This window comes from Musca domestica, unplaced genomic scaffold (assembly GCF_030504385.1).
Source record: "Musca domestica strain aabys unplaced genomic scaffold, Musca_domestica.polishedcontigs.V.1.1 102, whole genome shotgun sequence".
NCBI classification, from domain to species: Eukaryota; Metazoa; Arthropoda; class Insecta; order Diptera; family Muscidae; genus Musca; species Musca domestica.
The window spans coordinates 895194-917284 of record NW_026712117.1 but is presented as its reverse complement, the minus strand read 5'-3'; the positions used below and the strand labels follow the sequence as shown (position 1 = coordinate 917284).

The 22091-nt window shown below is 36.5% G+C and overlaps 1 protein-coding gene across 1 annotated transcript; it reads left to right on the top strand.

Annotated features, from left to right (window-relative positions):
* Window positions 1-4244: 4244 nt before the first annotated feature.
* Window positions 4245-20664, top strand: LOC131804775 (modular serine protease-like). Its single transcript, XM_059127947.1, has 5 exons — window positions 4245-4609; window positions 12472-12820; window positions 14653-15599; window positions 15662-15803; window positions 19603-20664. The coding sequence occupies exons 1-5, from the start codon at window positions 4537-4539 to the stop codon at window positions 19922-19924; spliced, it is 1833 nt and encodes a 610-aa protein (XP_058983930.1). The 5' UTR covers window positions 4245-4536; the 3' UTR covers window positions 19925-20664.
* Window positions 20665-22091: the final 1427 nt, after the last annotated feature.

The window sequence follows — 22091 nt, the reverse complement described above, 5'->3', positions numbered from 1 at the left end:
GTGTCAAAGAGAAAGATGCTCAGTATGCTTTGATATTTCATCATGAATAGACTTCTCATCTGCCACAACGTCGAATTTTCAGTGAATGGGCCCTAGAAAAGTTGGCAGAAAATCCGCTTTTTTATCGACAAATTTTGTTCAGCGATGAGGCTCATTTCTGGTTGAATGGCTACGTAAATAAGCAAAATTGCCGCATTTGGAGTGAAGAGCAACCAGAAGCCGTTCAAGAACTGCATCCCGAAAAATGCACTGTTTGGTGTGGTTTGTACGCTGGTGGAATCATTGGACCGTATTTTTTCAAAGATGCTGTTGGACGCAACGTTACGGTGAATGGCGATCGCTATCGTTCGATGCTAACAAACTTTTTGTTGCCAAAAATGGAAGAACTGAACTTGGTTGACATGTGGTTTCAACAAGATGGCGCTACATGCCACACAGCTCGCGATTCTATGGCCATTTTGAGGGAGAACTTCGGAGAACAATTCATCTCAAGAAATGGACCGGTAAGTTGGCCACCAAGATCATGCGATTTGACGCCTTTAGACTATTTTTTGTGGGGCTACGTCAAGTCTAAAGTCTACAGAAATAAGCCAGCAACTATTCCAGCTTTGGAAGACAACATTTCCGAAGAAATTCGGGCTATTCCAGCCGAAATGCTCGAAAAAGTTGCCCAAAATTGGACTTTCCGAATGGACCACCTAAGACGCAGCCGCGGTCAACATTTAAATGAAATTATCTTCAAAAAGTAAATGTCATGGACCAATCTAACGTTTCAAATAAAGAACCGATGAGATTTTGCAAATTTTATGCGTTTTTTTTTTTAAAAGTTATCAAGCTCTTAACAAATCACTCTTTACTATGCGCCACCGGAGCTAGAACCCATTGCGAACTACAAATACCAATTTTTGAACAAATCCGTGAAAAATATGACAAAAATCATTAAAATACCGAATATCGGGAGGTACCGTTATATGAGTGCTATACCAAAACATGGACCGATTTTCAATACCAACCATCCTAACACAAAAAATTTAATTTTGATGAAACTTTTTTTTTATTTGTTTCAGTATACTCTGACAAATCATCATGAGTAGACTCACGCTTGAACAACGCTACGAAATTATCAAAATTTACTCAGGCTCTAGTGCAGTTGGTAAATGACCCGTTGTTTTATCTCAAAATTGTGTTCAGGGATGAGGCGCATTTTTGGCTTGACGGGTTTGTTAATAAGCAAAATTGCCGCATATGGAGTGGGACCAATCCACAAGAGACCCTACGGACCCCATTACATCCAGAAAAATGCACATGGTGCGATTTTCACGCTGGTGGCATTATCGGACCTTATTTCTTCAAAAATGAGGCCGGTGCTCGCGTTACGGTCAATGGAGATCGTTACCGCAACATGATCAATGATTTTTTGTTTAAAAATATGGATGACATTGATCCGGAGGAGATGTGGTATCAACTGGATGGCGCTACGTGCCATACGGCGAACGCAACCATCGACTTATTGAAATCAAAATTTGGCGATAATTTGATTTCGAGAAGTGGACCTGTCAATTGACTTCCAATGTCGTGCGATTTGACACCTGGCTTATGCTGATAAACCAGCAACAATTGACGCCTTGGAGGCCAGCATTGTTCGTGTTATTCGTGATATACGACCAGCAGTGCTCGAAAAAGTGGACAAAAATTGGACGTCCAGAATGCACTTCGTCAAGAATAGCCGCGGTGCCCATATGTCCGAAATCATTTTCAAATGTTAATGTCACGTATTGATCTTTCGAATAAAAAAAAAATTGATAAAAATTTAATTTTTTGTGTTATTTTTTACAATTTCAAGTTCTATGGGCCTAAAAAAACACCCTTTACTTTATGGGATCTACGACGAATATTTAGGGATGTTACAAACGGAATGACCAAATTAATGTACCCTCCTTTTCAAGGTGGAAGATTTAATAACAAACTGTGTGATTCATCGTTAAGGTGCCCGAGGACGTAAACTAGGTGTCAGTTTAGTTGTTGTTGTTGTATCAGTAGTACATGTAGATGTTTGGATTCTGCTAATCTGGTTCAAGCTTGAACCTCAATGGGCTGTAACCATAGATCTTCTGGAGTGAGTTGGGTAGGTTTGGCGGTGCAATTAAAGTGGTGTAGCGTATTGTGCGGCCTGTGTCACACGCCAGGCAGACGTCACGCACATCTTTGTCAATTTGTGTCCAATACGAATTGAGACGACTGCACCATCCTGAACGAAATTACGCCAAAACGACACTGCAATATATGGTGGTGGACTCCGATGATGACATTCATCCTGTAATTTCTGATGGCATCTCCGACTGCATCGGTATGAATGCCAATAAGACCTGCCTGATAGGCTTTTTGATTGAGAAGTTCTCTCTTATAGCGTTGGACCTACCTCTTTAGATCATGTATGTCTTTCATGACACGCCTGGGTGGGGTTGCATCCACCAGATACTGCAACGAAAGCATATGATTATATTGACGTAAGGGAAGGACTTTCGCATTATAGATCGTCCACTGGTGTCATGAGGAGACACTCTGTCGCAGTTCTCAGGGCAGAATTCTGGCAGGTCTGGATGTGCTTCCACTGCGTAGCACTAGTATACCACAGACCAACCTATCGCATTATAAGAGGTCAACAAGGTTTCCTTGTCCCCACTCCAAGTGCTGCAGGCTAGCGCCTTAAGGAACTTCTTCCTATTTTTCATCTTGTTACAGATAGCTGTGGCTTGCGCGGATGACATGAACATGCTGTCGAATGAGACCCCTAGAATCTTGGGGTAATTCGTGGTCGGTATTACCTGTGGTAAAGAGTGTGACTGTCAGAGAGTCGTACTTATCCACTAAGATCTTTGGTAATTAGTTTCCGACAAAGTGAATACCGAGAGAACTGCAAATTAGAAGAAGAGATGAAAATCTGAGAGCAAACATAAAACTGAGCGTCGCATCTCATCAGTTTTTCATATAAAGAGCCTGAGTAAAGTACCTTGATGGAAAGGGAACGTGCGAAAAGGGTCTTTGTTCAAGCAGTTGGGTGGCGTGTTCTGAGTCCTGTTGGAATGTCCAAGGTCTGCGGCCAAAATGTTTGCGTGACCAAGGGTTTAATACACCCACAAGAATATTTTCGCGATAATATTCGGCATTTATTCTAATGCCACGTTCGATTAATACGAGCGGAGAGCGACCATCGGCTGTTATGGCGGTCCATGCCATTACCATGGCCGGCGCTTGAGTTCTGGTGGCCAACCGAAGCTGCACATTTTCAGCTGACCTCTTTGGCAAGTAAACACGATCGTTTTGTTTGTTTACAAACTGTTGGACAACGAATGTTTTCTCATCGGAGAAAACCAAATTCGGCCAAGCGATGAAACTCTTTAGCTCTTTTGAGTTTATTTTCTTTCTGTTGCGGTAAAGTTCTTGCATTGAAATTTCAATGGGTTTACCCCGATCTAATTTTTTAATATTTGCCGAGTGGAATATTGCGGCTCTCGAGCCATTTTTCGGTCACAGCTACGCGGGTTTCGATCAAGTCGCTTCTTTACTTTTCGAACCATTTCTGCTGATGTTGCTGTTTTCTTCCGTCCACTTCCTCGACATCGGGCTACGCTACCAGTATCACGGTAACAAGCGATGGTGCAAGACACAAAAGATTTATTCACATTTAAGTGCTCTAACGATAGCCACTTGTGACTTTCCCGCCAAATATAAAGAATCACACTATCACGCGTGAATTCCATCATGAATAACTTTTTTTCTGGAAAATTCTCACCAAAATGCTTTTGTACGCGTATAAACAATATAATGAGCTGTCACGGGAATAATTTTAACAGCTACCGGACGAGTGGCTTAGAACTGACAACAGTTTCAAGATAGTTGCAATTTTTTCATGTCACCTTGTACAGGTCCAATTTTTAAGGTACGTCCCCAAGCACGCTAAAAATAAACAAGTGATCGGGCAATATATATCTCTCAGAATACCTACTATACTGATTATAATTGAAAATATTTTAGAATTTCCAGTTCCTCCAGCTTGCGATGGGTCAACGAAATATTCCCCATTTCAACAAAAATCCCCAACAACATGAAGAAAGCTTGCTTTGTGCGTATTGCAGCAGTAGAGAATAGAGAAAACTTCCAGTAAACGGCAGCTCTTGCCTCTACGAGAGACTAAACAAACTGAGGGTCTCTCAAAAACATTCTCTGAGACGAAAGAAACATGTTTTCCCTCCATAAAGCGGTGTGTTAAGAATTCCATTCATTCAGTAGTACTTTACACTCGATGCGGTTGCCACTGGCGGCAAGTACAAGTTCCATCATACCGGTTAGCGCGTAATGAGTACCAAACAAAAAGAAATCAAAACAAAGCGAATCGAATCGAAAACAGCGTAATATTTAATTAATTGTGTCTTGTTTTTTGCAAAAAAAAGATAAATTAAAAACCTATAATTATTTTGTGCACATCATTGTGGAATCTATCAATACAAAAATTATCGGTCCGAAAAATAAAAAGAAATGAATAAATTCTATTGCATTCATGTACAATTGTTTCTGCTGGCCAGCCAACTGATGGTCAATGCTGAAATTTGTAAGTATTCAGTTCAAAATGACAACAAGGTTACTTTTCTTGGTGTTTTGTTTGTTTTGGTACGACCGAATAGTAAGATAAATGTGTTCGTTTCGAGCCGGCCGAACCTGTTATACATACCTGCAATCTAGATGGAACAAAAAAAAAATAACTTTCCAGTTTCAATAAGATCGCAACATCCCTAAAGAATGACTTGAAGTGACAGATCGTCGATAACACTGTCCAACGCATAAAATAATTACAGGGAAAAACCAGCAGATCGTGAAAGTAGAGCTAAAAATAGAAGACGCGTGTATTGGCGTTTTGAATGTTTACATCGCCAAATAAGAAATATAGTATAGAGGGGGGTCAAGTCTCCCAATTTTAGAATGAGGTTATTGATCTGAACGTTTACAGGCTGGTTATATATTTATTGTTTTATAAATTAACCTCTCCCTTATTTGCTTGAAATTTTTGAATTAAAATTCTTTGGAATCTATTTATTGTAGGTATATAGCACTTCTGCAATATTGCACATACAAACACAGAGATTATACTATTCGAAAATGTTAACTTTCAAGTGAGCCAACAAAGGGATCGTTTTGGTCCTTTTGTTTGGTTCTTATGATTAAGAACTGCTTTTTCATGGGATCGTAGCAAGTCTATTCTACAAAATTAATAGTCATAAATTTCTACTATAGGTCTTAAAAGACGTCAAAAGTCTCAATCTTACTTAAACGCCAGCAGTTCATAATGAAGAACAAGTAAACAAACATTAAGTTCGGCCGGACCGAACTTTTAATACCCTCCACCACAAAGTGAGGCCGTTATATGGAGCCATGCCAAAACGATAACATCTATAGACAATTTTATACTTCAATGATTGTAATATATCGAATCTTTTTAAATACCAAATTTGAAAAAAATTCGTGGGTAAATGCGAGTAGGATTATCAAAATATGGAATATCTGTGGGTATCGTTATATGTGCGCTATAGGAAAACGTGGAACTAAATACTTAATATTCTGTCACCGGGCTAGAACCCATTATGAACTGCAAATACCATTTTTTTTATCAAAATATCGAATATCGGCAGGTACTGTAACCAAAACGTGGATCTATGCATGCAATGTTTCGCTACACGAGCTTGAACCCGCCACACGAGCTAGATCCCATTAAGAACTACAAATACCAATTTCCGGACAAATCCGTTAAAAAATGTGGCAAAAATCATCAAGTCACCGAATATCGTTAGGTACCGTAATATGGGGCTATACAAAAACGTGGACCTATACATTCAATGTATCGCCACCGAAGCTAGAATCCATTATGACCCACAAATAATCAATTTTTGGACAAATTCGTGAATAAATGTGACAAAAATCATCAAAATACCGAATATCGGGAGGTACCGCTATATGGCTATACCAAAACGTGGGCCTATATACACAATGTTTCGTCACCGGAGCTAGAACCCATTATATCCTACAAATACTAATTTTTACATAAATCCGTGAAAAAATTTGGAAAAAATCTTCAAAATATCGTATATCGGTAAGAACCCTTGTATGGGGGCTATACCAAAATGTGGAATTAGAAATACAATGTGGCAAACAACAAAATACTGAATATCGAAAGGTACCGTTCGTTATATGAGGACTATCGTGGAGCGATATATTTCATTTTCAATACCAACCATCCTAGGTAAAATACGTCAAAAATGTGAGGTGAATCGTGATTTCAACAGACAGACGGACGGGCAGACAGACGGACGGGCAGACAGACGGACGGGCAGACAGACGGACATCATTGAAACGATTATGGGGTCTTCGACGAATATTTAGGGATTTTACAATCGAAATGACAAAGTTAATATACCCTTCTTTCCCAGGTGGAGGGTATAAAAACACATTTAGGTTTAAAGCCGTTGTCAATGCGAGTTTATAAAAAGTTCCCCTGCAAAGCAGACTTTTTGAAGGATGGCGTGAAAGATAAAAATATTTCTCATCAAATTATGTAGTTCCCATTACCAATTCTAAATACGAAATTTTAAACAACTCCGATGAATAATAATGAATATCCAAGTACTCTGAAGGACAATTTAGGGGGGGGGGGGGGGGTAACGTTATATGGGGGCTATACGATATCATGGACCGATATATTTCGATGAATTACAAACGGAATGACGAACTTAATATACCCTTCATACTATGTATTGTGGAGGCTATAAAAATCGCAATTCCTACTGAAACCCCATTAAAATTGAGGGAAGTGGTCAATAACTTGGACACTTGGGAATGTTTTTTTTTTTTTTTTTATCAGAAAGAGGTATGGAAAAGCCGTTAACTTCGTAATCTTTTCGGGTTTATGGGAGTACAAGGATCTAAGTTCCATATTTATTGTTCTTTTAATCGCTGAACTTCTATAATTTTTCATTTCTTTAGACGAGAAAATATTTAATGTCATTCTCAACGTAAATCATTTGTTATCAGAAACACAAAATTGACGTATTACCTATTCTGAAACAATTAAACAAAAAATAACAAAACCGACAACAAGACGCTTGTATGATAAGCAAGAAATCCGAATTACCCTCACTAATTCGTATTACGTTGCTGGGCATAACGTAAGACTTGCACGATGTTAATTGGATGGGTTTAACCGAGATGATACTTAGTTTGTAGTGAATGTAAATACAGGGTGAGATGAAAAAACTGAAAGCAACTTCAGACTGGTGTCATTTCAAAGCCACTCGTCCGACAGCTGTTAAAATTATTCCAGTGACAGCTCATTATATTGTTGACAAGCGTACATTTTGGTGGGAATTTTCCAGAAAAAAAGTTATTCGTGATGGAATTCAAGCGTGATAGTGTGATTTCTTTATATTTGGCTGGAAACCCACAAGTGGCTATCGTTAGAGCACTCCAACATTTAAATGTGAATAAATCTTCTGTGTCTCGTGCCATCGCTCGTTACCGTGATGCTGGTAGCGTAGCCCGACGTCTAGAAAGTGAACGGAAGAAAACAGCAACATCAGCAGAAATGGTTCGAAAAGTAAAGAACGACTTGATCGAATCCCGCGTTGCAGTGGCTGAAAAATTGCTCGTGAGCTGAACATATCGCAATATTCTATTCGCCAAATATTGAAAAATGAGCTCGGGGTAAAGCCAGTGAAATTCCCAAAAGTGCACGAACGTACTCCGCAACAGAAGGAAAATAGACTTAAAAGAGCTAAAGTGGCGAAAGTGGTGAACTACCGAATTTGGTTTTCTCCGATGAGAAAACATTCGTTGTGGGCCGTCGTGGGCCGCCATAAAAGCCGATGGTGGCTCTCCGCTCCTGTTAATCGACCGTGGCATCAGAATAAATGCCGATTATTATCGCGAAAATATTCTGGAATATTCTAGAAGTTTTAAGTTGCTTATAAACAACAGAGAAAAAAGTCTGCTTCAGCCTGAGACGGCAAGTTGAAATCCTTGCAAAGCTAATTCGTTGATGGCAGGACGGTTGACCAGCATTATTTGAAATCGATCTAGCCATGTCCGTACTCCACATCTGTCCTTAGGTTGGGTTGACAAGATGGCCGAAACAATTGCCATATGTCTTATAGGACATACACGTAACCCAGTATAGGCTTGTTGTGCGCTTTAGGCTAAGTAGTTGTTGAAAGAAGACGGCAATTTACCATATTGCAATCTTCCTTCTCCTCCCTGTGTGAACATTTCCCATCTCCTCACGTCCAAAGTCTTGTTTTGTCGTCCAAAGACTTCGTTCCGTCTCGAACTTGCTGCCAAATCCTCAGGCGTATACCGTCATTTTAGTTAGGCGAGGAATTTCGCTCTTCCTTATCGGCAGCTGTAGGCTGCCGTTTTCCCATGAAGGTCTTTTCTTACCGATAATCTTCTTTAGGGTGGCATGGTTTGCATGTGCAGCAAGCTTAATTAACATTTTATCGTTCTTTATGCCGCCACTCATGATGGAAATTGGATCACCGTCTTCCATTATGTAATCCAAAATTTTGTTGTTGACAATTTTCTCTATGGTTTCTAGGTGGTCTTTGGGTAAATTGCCCGAACCTTTATTGGTATCGATCAATTTGTAGTGCATTTCGTCCTTATAATGTTTTCTGGCTGTTTTGACCTAAGATTGCAGCTTCTTACCCGTTTTCTTGGGCCTCTTCGGTCGGGCCAGGGATTTCCCCAAACTTATCAGCCGATTACGCGGTCGGATCAAATGTCCGATTTTCTTTACCTCCCTCCACTACCTCCCTCATAAACGTTAAAATTTTTCAAAAATAAAGATCATACATGTATTTTCATTTCACCATTTTTATCAAACATAGGTCATGGGCGATCCCAGCTGGTCCACAGCAGCTCTACTCCTCGCTCTCTCCTAAAATGTGAATTTAGTATCAGATTTCTTTGAACTTGGCATATTATTGATTCGTGCCCAAAATGTTTTTGAAAAATGCAATTCAATTCAAAAAAAAAAAAAAAAAAAAAAAAAAAAAAATAACATCCGCTAAAAATTCTGTTAAAATCTTAAAAATACCGAATATAGCCGATATATTGGGATCTATATGAAGTCGTGGACCTGCATAGGCAACGTTTGTCATAATTGGATTGGAAGCTAAAATTTTGCACAGATCAGTCTTATGTCTGCAGGCAGGTCAAGTTCGAAGATGGGCCATATCGGTCCACAATATCCTATATCCCCCATATAACGGCACCTTTCGATATTCGGTATTTTGATGATTTTAGCCACATTTTTCAATGAAATTGTCTGAAAATCAACACAAGTAGTTCTTTGTCAGTACTTCAGCCTCTGGAAGAGAATTGTCTATATAGGTCCACGATATCGTATAAACCCCCCCAAATTCGGTATTTTGATAATTTTAGCCACATTTTTCAATTGAATTGTCTGAAAATTCTCATAAGAAGTTTCTTGTGAGTACTTTATCCCCTGGAAGTGAATTTTCAATGGAATTGTCTTAAAATCCAGGAAAGGTCCTTCTGAGTACATTACCCCCTGAAAGAGATTTGTCTGTGTGGGTCCACGATATAACGACACCTTCCCCCATATAACGGCACCTTCCGATATTCGCTATTTTGATGATTTTTGCGATGTTATACACCGGAATTGTTTCAAATGTCGTATATATTGTTCGGAACAGTTACAACAGCCTATGACACAAATTAATTATGCAGGACCACGCCTTTGTATAGCTCCCATGAAACGGTTTTCATATGATCGGTATTTTCCGACGGATTTTTTTAAACTTTCAAGTTTCTTCCAAATGGTGGAGGGTATAAACAGTTCGGCCCGGCCGAACTTAGCTGCTTTCTTACATGTTTTCTTTTTCAATTTCTATTTTTTCTACGAATCTTGTACTATTTTATTCTCAATTGTTCATGTTGCTATCTGTTAAACTTGAGGAGTTACAGGCTTTTTTAGTTGGAATTTGAAAAAAAAAATCAACAGTATATTGCGTTTATGCAGCACTTAAATACTTCAAGCCATGCTTGATCTTGCAACGAAATTTGGCACTTTTATCTGGTGACCTATTTGCAAATTTTAAAATAAAAATAACTTTTTGTGCGATATTTTTTTTTTAATTCGTTAAGTCAAATCTCAACCCATAGCAAAAATGCGAATTTCTCATAACTGAATTTTTTGAGATGTGACCCTGTTTGATTAAATGAGCAATATGTTTGTTTGGGGACCGCAGCTGATAAGACATACGTTCTTGTATTTCACACAAATGGTGGTATTTTTGGAGTGCAAGAAATACAACGGCTTGGAAATCCCCAGTCAGTATCAGAGCAAAACATAACATTGGAATCAAAATAATATTATTTTTGTTACATTCGCATTTTTTTAAATATGAGATTATTTTACGCTGCGAAAATCCCGACGTAGAGTGGTTCACAATGTAGCATGTGGGATACTTTTTCATACTTATGGACGAAATCCATTTCAGGATATTTGAAGTTGATTTGACAGTATTCGTCTGTCTGGTTGACCTGAATTTCTAGGGAATGGAATGGTGGCTATTGTGCGCTGGAAATGGAGCAAGGAACCTCATTTTGTGACCATTCTTAGGTGGCGCTAGCTAAGTGCGATGGTGCTGAGTCCTGTTGGAATGTCCAAGGTCTGCGGCCAAAGTGTTTGCGTGACCAAGGCTTTAATACATCCTCCAGAATATTTTTTCGGTCACTCTCCGCTCGTATTAATCGACCGTGGCATCGGAATAAATGCCGAATATTATCGCGAAAATATTCTGAAGGGTGTATTAAAGCCCCCAAACATTTTGGCCCCAGACCTTTGACATTCCAATAGGACTCAGCACCATCGCACTCAGCACGCGCCACCCAAGAATGGTTACAAAATGAGGTTCCTCATTTCCAGCGCACAATGGCCACTAAAAACTCCGGATACCAATCCGTTGAATTATTGTGTTTGAAGTATTTTGGAAAGCAAAGTTGGCACTAAAAAATTCCAAAGTGTCGATCACCTCAAGCAAGCGCTTCGACGGGAATGGGCCAAAATATCGCAAAACAACAATCGGGCAGCGTGTGACGGTTTCATTGGCCGTTTGAAGGCCATAATTCGTGCAAACGGTGACCAATTCTAAAAAATCTAAACTTATTCTAAAATTTGATGCCATTTCCGACATGTTTTGCGTCCATTCAATAAAATTAAAAAAAAAATGTAAAAATTATGGCATTTGACGTTGTTGCAGTTTTTTTTATCTCAGAGTTTCGGACATTTCCATTGAAAAATTTGGCTTCAATAAATTAAATACCGAATATCGGAAGTACCGATGTGTGGGACCGATATAGGTCATCTTCGAACTTAATGTGCCTGCAGACAAAAGACTGATCTGCGCAAATTTTTTCTTAATTCGTTTTGACTCTAGTGTGATTATAACAGACGTACGGACGGATAAGCGGACGGACAGGGCTAAATCGTCTCTTAAGTTGTATCATCATTCAAAATTGGAGGTGAGGCTAGTAACTTTACCACTGGTTTTTAAAGAGACTGAATAATGTTTTCATAGCTTCTATCTCCCACTAATAATTTAACAAAACCCCTAGAATAACCCTCTTTAAAAAGAACAACAATGACTAAAAACAAACCAAGCAGAAAATTGAATCAAAGAACAATCACCGCAAAATTGGATGAATATCTTCACCATTTTTAAATAAAACAAAAACGTCAAAAAACAGCCAGAGTTTTTGTGGGTTATAAAAGATGGCACTCCATACTGAAATGCTTTAGGACCTACTCGATTTGTTTTTTAAACTCCATCTTTTTGTCGGATATGGCATAAATATGGACATACATATTTTTTAATGACTTTTTAAAATATTTTTGCAGCATTTTTTTTAGATTTTTTTTTTGTTCCTCTTTAATAATAATAATTTTAATGTATTAATTTTTTCTATTGTGCGTAGTGTTTGAATTTTACACGGAAAAATGCACTTATTCATAGCACCATTTCTGCAAATATTTATTTTTAATCATCCAAAAAACACCTGTGGCGATAAACAATTCACAGAAGCTCCAATTCAAACCATTGACGTCACATTATCGTTTATCGTTCGATAACATATTTGCACTTATGATTCTTAGAGGAATTCCGGGAAAATGATAAACTATTAGTGTACACTCATAAATGAGTGTCTAATTTGGAATTTTCTAAAGTTTTGAAAATCGTTATGAACACTTTTCAATCTAAATGAAGGATGTAACAGAATCACTCATTAAAACTTTTTAGGAATTCTAATAAAATGCTGCTATTTTCAATTAAACATTCTGCAATAATTTTTTTTATTAATTGTAATCATCTAATACTTTCTTCTTTCTCCCTCTCTATTTAGTTGACTCATCTTCCGATTTGGATTACTCAAATCAGTCCTCATCGAATGATTCTGTAGCGGAATGTTCGATAAATTCCCTGTACAGCTGGCAATGCAACAATGGCCAGTGTATCCACATTGAAGAGCTGTGCGATGGTGTGATACATTGTGAGGATAAGTCCGACGAGACAATGGAACATTGTCTTGACAGTACTTGTCCGGATTATGCCTTCAAGTGTGCCTACGGTGGCTGTATATCGGGTAATGATCGTTGCAATGGTGTGCGAAATTGTATTGACGGCTCCGATGAAATACGCTATCTGTGCGATAGTTCGTCAGATTTATTCCAAGATTTAAGAGGAAGTTGTTGGTAAGTTTGAGACTATAGATATTTTTCAATTTTGTATTTTTATTATTTTTTTTTTTTAATTTCAAACGGCTCCCAAATGTGTAGAGACACCCCAAAATCCACGTTTCTTGGGCTTTAGATAAACTCTATTTTTTCTGGGCTTTAATTCATGTTTTCTAGGCTAAAGATAGACTCTAAAAATTCTTCAAATAATTCACGTTTTTTAGGCTTTAGGGGTCTCTAAAAATTATTTAAAAAAATCTAAGTTTTTTAGGCTTTAGGGGTCTCTAAAAATTATTTAAAAAAATCCAAGATTTTCGCTCTTAAAAATCCACGTTTTCTGGCCTTAATGGAAGCTCTATAACTTCTTTAAAAAATCCACGTTTTCTGGCCTTCAAGGGTCTCTAAAATTTCTTAAAAAAATTTACGTTGCCTGGTCTTCAAGGGTCTCTAAAAATTCTTTAAAAAATCCACGTTTTCCGGCCTCTAGGGGTCTCTAAAAATTCTTTAAAAAATCCACGTTTTCTGGCCTTTAGGGGTCTCTAAAAATTCTTTTAAAAAATCCACGTTTTCTGGCCTTTAGAGGTCTCTAAAAATTCTTTAAAAAATCCACGTTTTCTGGCCTTTAGAGGTCTCTAAAAATTCTTTAAAAAATCTACGTTTTCTGGCCTTTAGGGGTCTTTAACAATTCATTAAAATATTCCACGTTTTTGGCCTTTAGGGGTTTTTAAAAATTCCACGGGGGGTTTTTTAATCCACGTTTTCTGGGCTTTAGATGGAGACAAAAATTTCTTTAAAAAATCTACGTTTTCTGATCTTTAGGGGTCCTTAAAAATTCTTTAAAAAATCCACGTTGTCTGGCCTTTAGGGGTCTCCAAAAATTCCAAAAAATCCACGTTGTCTAGACTTTATGGGGTTTCTAAAAATTCTTTTAAAAATCCACGCTTTCGGGCCTTTATGGGGTTTCTAAAAATTCTTTACAAAATCCACGTTTTCTGGCCTTTAGGGGTCTCTAAAAATTCTTTAAACAATTCATGATTTCTGGCCTTTAGGGGTCTCTAAAAATTCTTTAAAAAATCCACGTTTTCTGGGCTTTAAGGATCTCTAAAAATGTTGAAAAAAATCCACGTTTTCTGGCCTTCAAGGGTCTCCAAAAATTCGTAAAAAAATCCACGTTGTCTGGCCTTCAAGGGTTTCTAAAAATTCTTTAAAAAACCCACGTTGTCTGGCCTTTAGGAGTCTCCAAAAAATCCACATTTTGTGGCCTTTAGGGGTCTCTAAAAATTCTTTTAAAAAATCCACGTTTTCTGGCCTTTAGGGGTCTCTAAAAATTCTTTAAAAAATCCACGTTTTCTGGCCTTTAGAGGTCTCTAAAAATTCTTTAAAAAATCTACGTTTTCTGACCTTTAGGGGTCTCTAAAAATTCTTTAAAATATTCCACGTTTTTGGCCTTTAGGGGTTTTTAAAAATTCTTTAAATTAATCCACGTTTTCTGGGCTTTAGACGGAGACAAAAATTTCTTTAAAAAATCTACGTTTTCTGATTTTTAGGGGTCCTTAAAAATTCTTTAAAAAATCCACGTTGTCTGGCCTTTAGGGGTCTCCAAAAATTCCAAAAAATTCACGTATTCTGGCCTTTAGGGGTCTCTAAAAATTCTTTAAAAAATCCACGTTTTCTGGCCTTTAGGGGTCTCTAAAAATTCTTTAAAAAATCCACGTTTTCTGGCCTTTGGGGAGTCTCTAGAAATTCCATTGCTAATCCACATTCTCTGGGCTTTGGGGAAACTCCAAATATTCTGCAAAAATTCAAGTATTTTAACCTTTCAATATCAAAAAGTTTCAATCTCCTTCCAGGTTATTCTCGCACATGCAATGTAAATCGGGAGAATGTATTTCCCGAGATACGATGTGTGATGGCATAGCCGACTGCAAAGATGGCAGTGACGAAACGATGGAAATATGTAGTATTTTCGATTGTCCCGATTATACGTTCCGTTGTGGTTATGGTGCTTGTGTGCCAGGTATTGCAAGATGCAATGGAATTAAAGATTGTTTAGATGGCTCGGATGAAATACCCAGTCATTGCGGAGTATCGGCGTTGAATGCAACAGAATCCCAAAATGGAACTAAAATAACTATGCCAGGTACCAGAAGACCAGACTATGTTACGTCCAGGATTCCAATATATACTCAAGCTCCGCCAATTCAGGAGTCAGGAGTCACTAGCAGGGGGACACCGCCAACACCATCTAGACCTTTCTTTGTGCCATCAACACCAACTCATACCTCACCAACACCATCTAGACCTGTCTTTGTGCCATCAAGACCAACTCAAACCTCGTCAACAACATCTAGACCGTTCTTTGTGCCATCAACACCAACTCAAACCTCGCGCCTACCCACCTCGACAATGAGACCCTCATTTGCTGGTCCCGCCCGTTTTTGCACTCCCAATTCGGTGGTGAGTGGAATTTCCACAGTTGCGTCATGTTCGTACAATAACACTCCGGTTAGTTGTTATCATAACGCCCCAATTGGTACGGAGGCCAAGATTTTCTGTTCGCCTGGTTATATGCGAAAACGTCTCAATCTCATCGACAGCATGACCATGTATTGCAACTTTGATGGTGTCTGGAATCGTCCGAAGTTTAGGTGTATTCCACGTTGTGGTGTCTTGAGTGAGGAAGAGAAACGCAATCCAATTAAGCCCTGGGATGTGACGTTGTTTCGGCGTTCGCATACAACGCTCTATCTGCCGATTTGCAGCGGCGTTATTGTTTCAGCTAAAATTGTGTTATCAGGTAAAATACTTTAAATTTATATATTCGAAATATAACTTAATTATTAATTTGTGTATTTTTAGCCAGCAACTGTCTATTATCAGGAGATGGGGTATATACCACCGATCATTTGGTCTACAATGTTGTTGAAGGTTATTACAATAACGTCTACAGAGAGGGCGAGACGCAAAGGGTTATGGTACACAATATATCTGCTGTTAGAGTGTAAGTACCCTCAGATATACAGCTTCAAAGGCTATGTATCATATTGGTAAAAATTTTAACTTTTAAAATGATTTAGAACTTCTATTCAGTGAATCGTAGCAACTCAAATAAAAAATCAAAATTTTCGAGCCTTCAAGGAAACTGTAAACAAATTACGTTTTAGGGGCGTTGGGGAGAATCTAAAAATTCATTGAAATGTTATCTGGCTTTTGAGAGGCTCTAATTTTTTTTTTGTAAAGAATTTAGAATACCCTAAAAATGTTCAATAACATCAAAGCCTTTAGACTCTAAAAATAAAAAAAAATCCACTTAGGATGTCTTTAAGGAGACCCAACAAATCGTTAAAAAAGAATACACATGTTGGCGTTAGGGAGACTTTAAAATTCCTAAAAAAAGTTTTCTCTTTAAAAGTCCACGTTTCTGGAGTTTTATTAGACTTTAAAACCTTCCAAGATTTAAGACCATAATGTGACTGTAAAAATTCTATAAAAATTCACGAAGGCCCCGAAAAATTTGTAAACTTATAAGAAAATCCCGAAAAAGTCAGATTTTCTGTTCTTCAGGAAATTCTTTAAAAATCCACGTTTTCTGGTCTTTAGGGAGGGTTTAACATTTTTTTAAAAATCCACGTTTTCTGGTCTTTAGGGAGGGTTTAACAATTTTTTAAAAATCCACGTTTTCTGGTCTTTAGGGAGGGTTTAACAATTTTTTAAAAATCCACGTTTTCTGGTCTTTAGGGAGGGTTTAACAATTTTTTAAAAATCCACGTTTTCTGGTCTTTAGGGAGGGTTTAACAATTTTTTAAAAATCCACGTTTTCTGGTCTTTAGGGAGGGTTTAACAATTTTTTTAAAAAAACCAAGTTTTCTGGTCTTTAGTGAGGGTTTAACAATTTTTTAAAAATCCACGTTTTCTGGTCTTTAGGGAGGGTTTAACTTTTTAAAAAATCCACGTTTTCTGGTCTTTAGGGAGGGTTTAACAATTTTTTAAAAATCCACGTTTTCTGGTCTTTAGGGAGGGTTTAACTTTTTAAAAAATCCACGTTTTCTGGTCTTTAGGGAGGGTTTAACAATTTTTTAAAAATCCACGTTTTCTGGTCTTTAGGGAGGGTTTAACTTTTTAAAAAATCCACGTTTTCTGGTCTTTAGGGAGGGTTTAACAATTTTTTAAAAATCCACGTTTTCTGGTCTTTAGGGAGGGTTTAAAAATTTTTAAAAAATCCACGTTTTCTGGTCTTTAGGGAGGGTTTAACAATTTTTTAAAAAATCCACGTTTTCTGGTCTTTAGGGAGGGTTTAACAATTTTTTAAAAATCCACGTTTTCTGGTCTTTAGGGAGGGTTTAACTTTTTAAAAAATCCACGTTTTCTGGTCTTTAGGGAGGGTTTAACAATTTTTTAAAAATCCACGTTTTCTGGTCTTTAGGGAGGGTTTAACTTTTTAAAAAATCCACGTTTTCTGGTCTTTAGGGAGGGCTTAACAATTTTTTTAAAAATCCACGTTTCCTGGTCTTTAGGGAGGGTTTAAAAATTTTTTAAAAATCCACGTTTTCTGGACCTTGTGGAGGCTCTAAAAAATCTTTAAAAAATCCACGTTTACTGGACCTTGGGGAGGCTCTAAAAATCTTTAAAAATCCACGTTTTCTGAACCTTGGTGAGGCTCTAAAAAATCTTTAAAAAATCCACGTTTTCTGAACCTTGGTGAGGCTCTAAAAAATCTTTAAAAAATCCACGTTTTCTGGCCTTTATGGAGACTCTAAAAATTCTTTAAATAATTTACGTTTTCTGGCCTTTATGGAGGTTCTAAAAATTCTTTAAAAAATCCACGTTTTCTGGCCTTTAAGGAGGCTCTAAAAATTCTTTAAATAATCTACGTTTTCTGGCCTTTATGGAGACTCTAAAAATTCTTTAAATAATTTACGTTTTCTGGCCTTTATGGAGGTTCTAAAAATTCTTTAAAAAATCTACGTTTTCTGGCCTTTATGGAGGCTCTAAAAATTCTTCAAAAAATCCATGTTTTCTGGCTTTTATGGAGACTCTAAAAATTCTTTAAAAATTCCACGTTTTCTGGCCTTTATGGAGGCTCTAAAAATTCTTTAAAAAGTTCACGTTTTCTGGCCTTTGAGGAAGCTTTAAAAATTCATTAAAATATCCACGTTTTCTGGCCATTGAGGAGGCTCTAAAAATTCTTTAAAAAATCCACGTTTTCTGACCTTTATGGAGGCTCTAAAAATTCTTTAAAAAATCCACGTTTCCGGCCTTTATGGAGGCTCTAAAAATTCTTTAAAAAAATTCACGTTTCTGGCCTTTATGGAGGCTTTAACATTTCTTTTAAAAATCCACGTTTTCTGGAGCTTGGGGAGGCTCTAAAAAATCTTTAAAATATCCACGTTTTCTGGCCTTTTTGGAACCTGGAAATTCTTTAAAAATCCACGTTCTCTGGCCTTTACGGAACCTGAAAATTCTTTAAAAAATCCACGTTTTCTGACCTTTATGGAGGCTCTAAAAATTCTTTAAAAAATCCACATTTCTGACCTTTATGGAGGCTCTAAAAATTCTTTAAAAAATCCACCTTTTCTGACCTTTATGGAGGCTCTAAAAATTCTTTAAAAAATCCAAGTTTCCGTCCTTTATGGAGGCTCTATAAATTCTTTAAAATATCCATGTTTTCTGGTCTTTATGGAGGCTTTAACAATTCTTTAAAAAATCCACGTTTTTTGGACTTTATGGAGGCTCTAAAAATTCTTTAAAAAATCCACGTTTTCTGGCCTTTGTGGAGGCTCTAAAATTTCTTTAAAAAATCCCCGTTATATGGCCTTTATGGAGGCTCTAAAAATTTAAAAAAAAAAACAACGTTTTCTGGCCTTTATTGAGGCTTTAAAAATTCTTCTAAAAAATCCAAATTTTTTGGTTTTTTATGGAGGCTCTAAAATTCTTTAAAAAATCCACGTTTTCTGGTCTTTATGGAGGCTTTAAAATTTCTTTAAAAAATCCACATTTTCTGGCCTTTGTGGGGGCTTTAAAATTTCTTTAAAAAAATCCACGTTTTCTGGCATTTATTGAGGCTTTAACATTTCTTTTAAAAATCCACGTTTTCTGGACCTTGGGGAGGCTTTAAAAAATCTTTAAAAAATCCACGATTTCTGGCCTTTATTGAGGTTTTAAAAATTCTTTAAAAAATTCACGTTTTCTGTCCTTTATAGAGAATCTAAAAATTCTTTAAAAAGTCCACGTTTTCTGGACTTTATGGAGGCTCTAAAAAAAACTAAAAATTCGTTAAGAAATCCATATTCTGGCCTTTACGAAGACTTAAAAAAAACTGCAAAAACTGATAATAATACTAGGAATATTTTGGGAGAGGGGGAACTTGTCCCACTATTTGTTACTTTTCGTGCACATTTCCAAAACCACTTTAATATATAAAAATAACTTTCCAACCTTGATTCTCATCTCAAACTATACCACTTTAAAAGTTTATCACCATTTTAGAACTTAACTTAAAGTTCGTATTTCCAAAAAAACTGCACTCCATCAGTGATTCTCATTCCAAATTTTAGAATTCTAGTTCATTCCGTATGTCCAATAAAAAGTTTTCAATTTTTAGTATATTTTAGCACTTTTCCTACCCTTTTAGTCCGAATTTCCAAAAATCCTACCTTATCACTCGCACCAAGATCCTCGTGCAAAGATTCTAGCTTCAGCCGTTTTGTCTGAGCTTTGATTCTTGGTTAGCCAGTCAGTCACTCAGTTATTTCACTACCCTTTTATATTTTTAACCGATTTCTTTTATCTCTCTTTTTCAGGACCACATATCCATCGATACCGCCAACTGACCAAATTGCCATATTGGTAGTGGAAGATTATTTCCTTTTCTCCTCTCGTGTGAAACCTGTATGCCTACCAAGTCTTGAAAATCATCCACTACTGCTTAGCGAACCACATTTGAATGTGGGGCGGGGTGTAATACGAGATACTTCGAGAGAATATTTGGAATTTCTGATATCCCGGATGGAAGGTTCAAGTTTTGGAAGTCAACAAATCAATACAAGTATCGAATATATACGTATTGAGAAATTTATACCATTCATTATGAAGGAGATTAAACGTTATGATACCATATTGTAAAGAGAGGGCGAGAGAGAGAGAGAGAGAGAGAGCGAACGAGCGAGTGAACGAAATAAGAATGGAGCAGAAATATGAATGCATTGAGAGTTTTGGAGAGGTAGCTGACATAGCTGTTGTTAGTTGTGTCCTTACACCATTATTAAAATTGGTCCCCCTTTGTCCTAAAAATAGTACAGATTTCTGGAATTTCTTCAGGAAAGGAAATATAGTCTTAATAATGAAAATCATGTAGATTCTTATCTCCATGGCGGCAAGGTGACCAGCTCCCAACTAAAAGGTGTTTTTCGAGATTAACCAAAATACCATTTAAAAGTATTAAAAAGAATTTGTTCCAAATAAAACTGCATTTGTGCTCGTCATCACTTTTTTGTTGTAGATTAATAGTTAAGACATTTATTTAATTAACTTTTTTTCTTCTGTTTTATAATTATTCTTTTTTTTGTTCATTATTTTTTTCTGTATTTTTTTTTTGGTTTTTCTATTATTTATTTTAAGTTTTTTGTCTAAGTTTTCATATATTTTTTATTTTATTTATTATTATGATTAAGTTAATACTACATATTTAAATAACTTACAATTACATTATTTTTAATAATAAAAAATATTTATTTATTTAAAACGAAAAAGAAAAAATTATTAATAATTTTTTCATATAATTAGAATGTAGTTTTTAAGGTTTCATTTTGCTTCCTGTTCCTATTCTTATTGAGATTCCTTAAAATGTGTATTTTGTAATAAATTGTTAAGTAAATGTACATTAAAAAAATCAATTAAAATTATTAATTTTGCTGTTGTAATTTTTTCATATACAAGTGGGATGTCAGATAATGCAGGAATGTTGTCGTAGTGAAGAATAATATAATAATCATCTAAATCAAATCATTCGATATAAAAATTGATTTCTCAAACCCTCTGTGGCGCTGAAAATATTTTTTTGGTACCTTTGGTTTCTAACCCCAAATGTGGTAAAAAATAAAATGTTTATAAAAAAATAAAATGTGTTAAAAATAACAAACAAGTATAAAAGCTGTAAGTTCGGCCGGGCCGACGGCTGAATAATGTCCTTAAAATCATGAAAATACCGAATACCGGGGGGTACCGGCTATACGATATCGAGGACTCATATCGACAATTCACTTCCTGGGTATAAAGTACATAGAAAGAACTTCTTGCGCAGATTTTCAGATAATTTCATTGGAAAAATAATCAAAATACCGAATGTAGAGAGTTACCGTTATAGGAGGGATATACGATATCGTGGACTTATATAGACAATACTAATCCAGGGGGTAAAGTATTCAGAAGGAATTCCTTGAATTCAGACAATTCCATTGATAAATGGGCTACAATCGTCAAAATACCGAATATCAGGACAGCGTTATATAACCTATCTTCGAACTGATCTGTTCAAAATATTGGCTGCTTATCTTAATTTGTTTTGACACTAGCGTGATTACAACAGATGAACGGACTGACAGGTATAAATCGTCTTAGAATTATACGCTGATCAAGAATATATATAATTTGTTGGGTCTACAGTTATTATTTTGATGAGTTACAAACGGAATGACGAACTTAACATATCCTCTATATATGGTGGAGGGGGTATGCGTCACTTCTGTTATTAGGAACATCCAATTCAAATTTCAAACAATTCTGTAAAAAATATGGCTACAATCCCCAAAATATCTGCTATCGGGAAAATAGGGGATATACATAAATGTTGGCATATATAAATATTGTTCTATATAAGCAGGAGAACCACTTAGGAATTTTTAGTAATTCCTTTAGCAAATGTGGTTTAAATCGTCCAAATACGGAAGTATCTTTATATGCGGAGCATAGGAAAACGTGAACCTATAAGGCTAAACCTATAAAGGCTAAACTCGTTAAAATATCGAATATTGCGGGTACTTTTATATGAGGTCTATATGTGGACCTATATAGATAATATTGTGGCACATGGGGTAGAACCTAAATACAGAATTTTAAACTATTCAGTCAGAAAATGTGGTTAAAAATTGTCACAATATTGAATATCCGGAGGTACATATATATATGGAGCCGTACGAATATGTTGACCGATATGGCTGACTACAAAAGGCAACTTAAGTTCCTATCACATGCCGTTTTGACTCTAGCGTAATTAAAACAGACGGGCAGACGG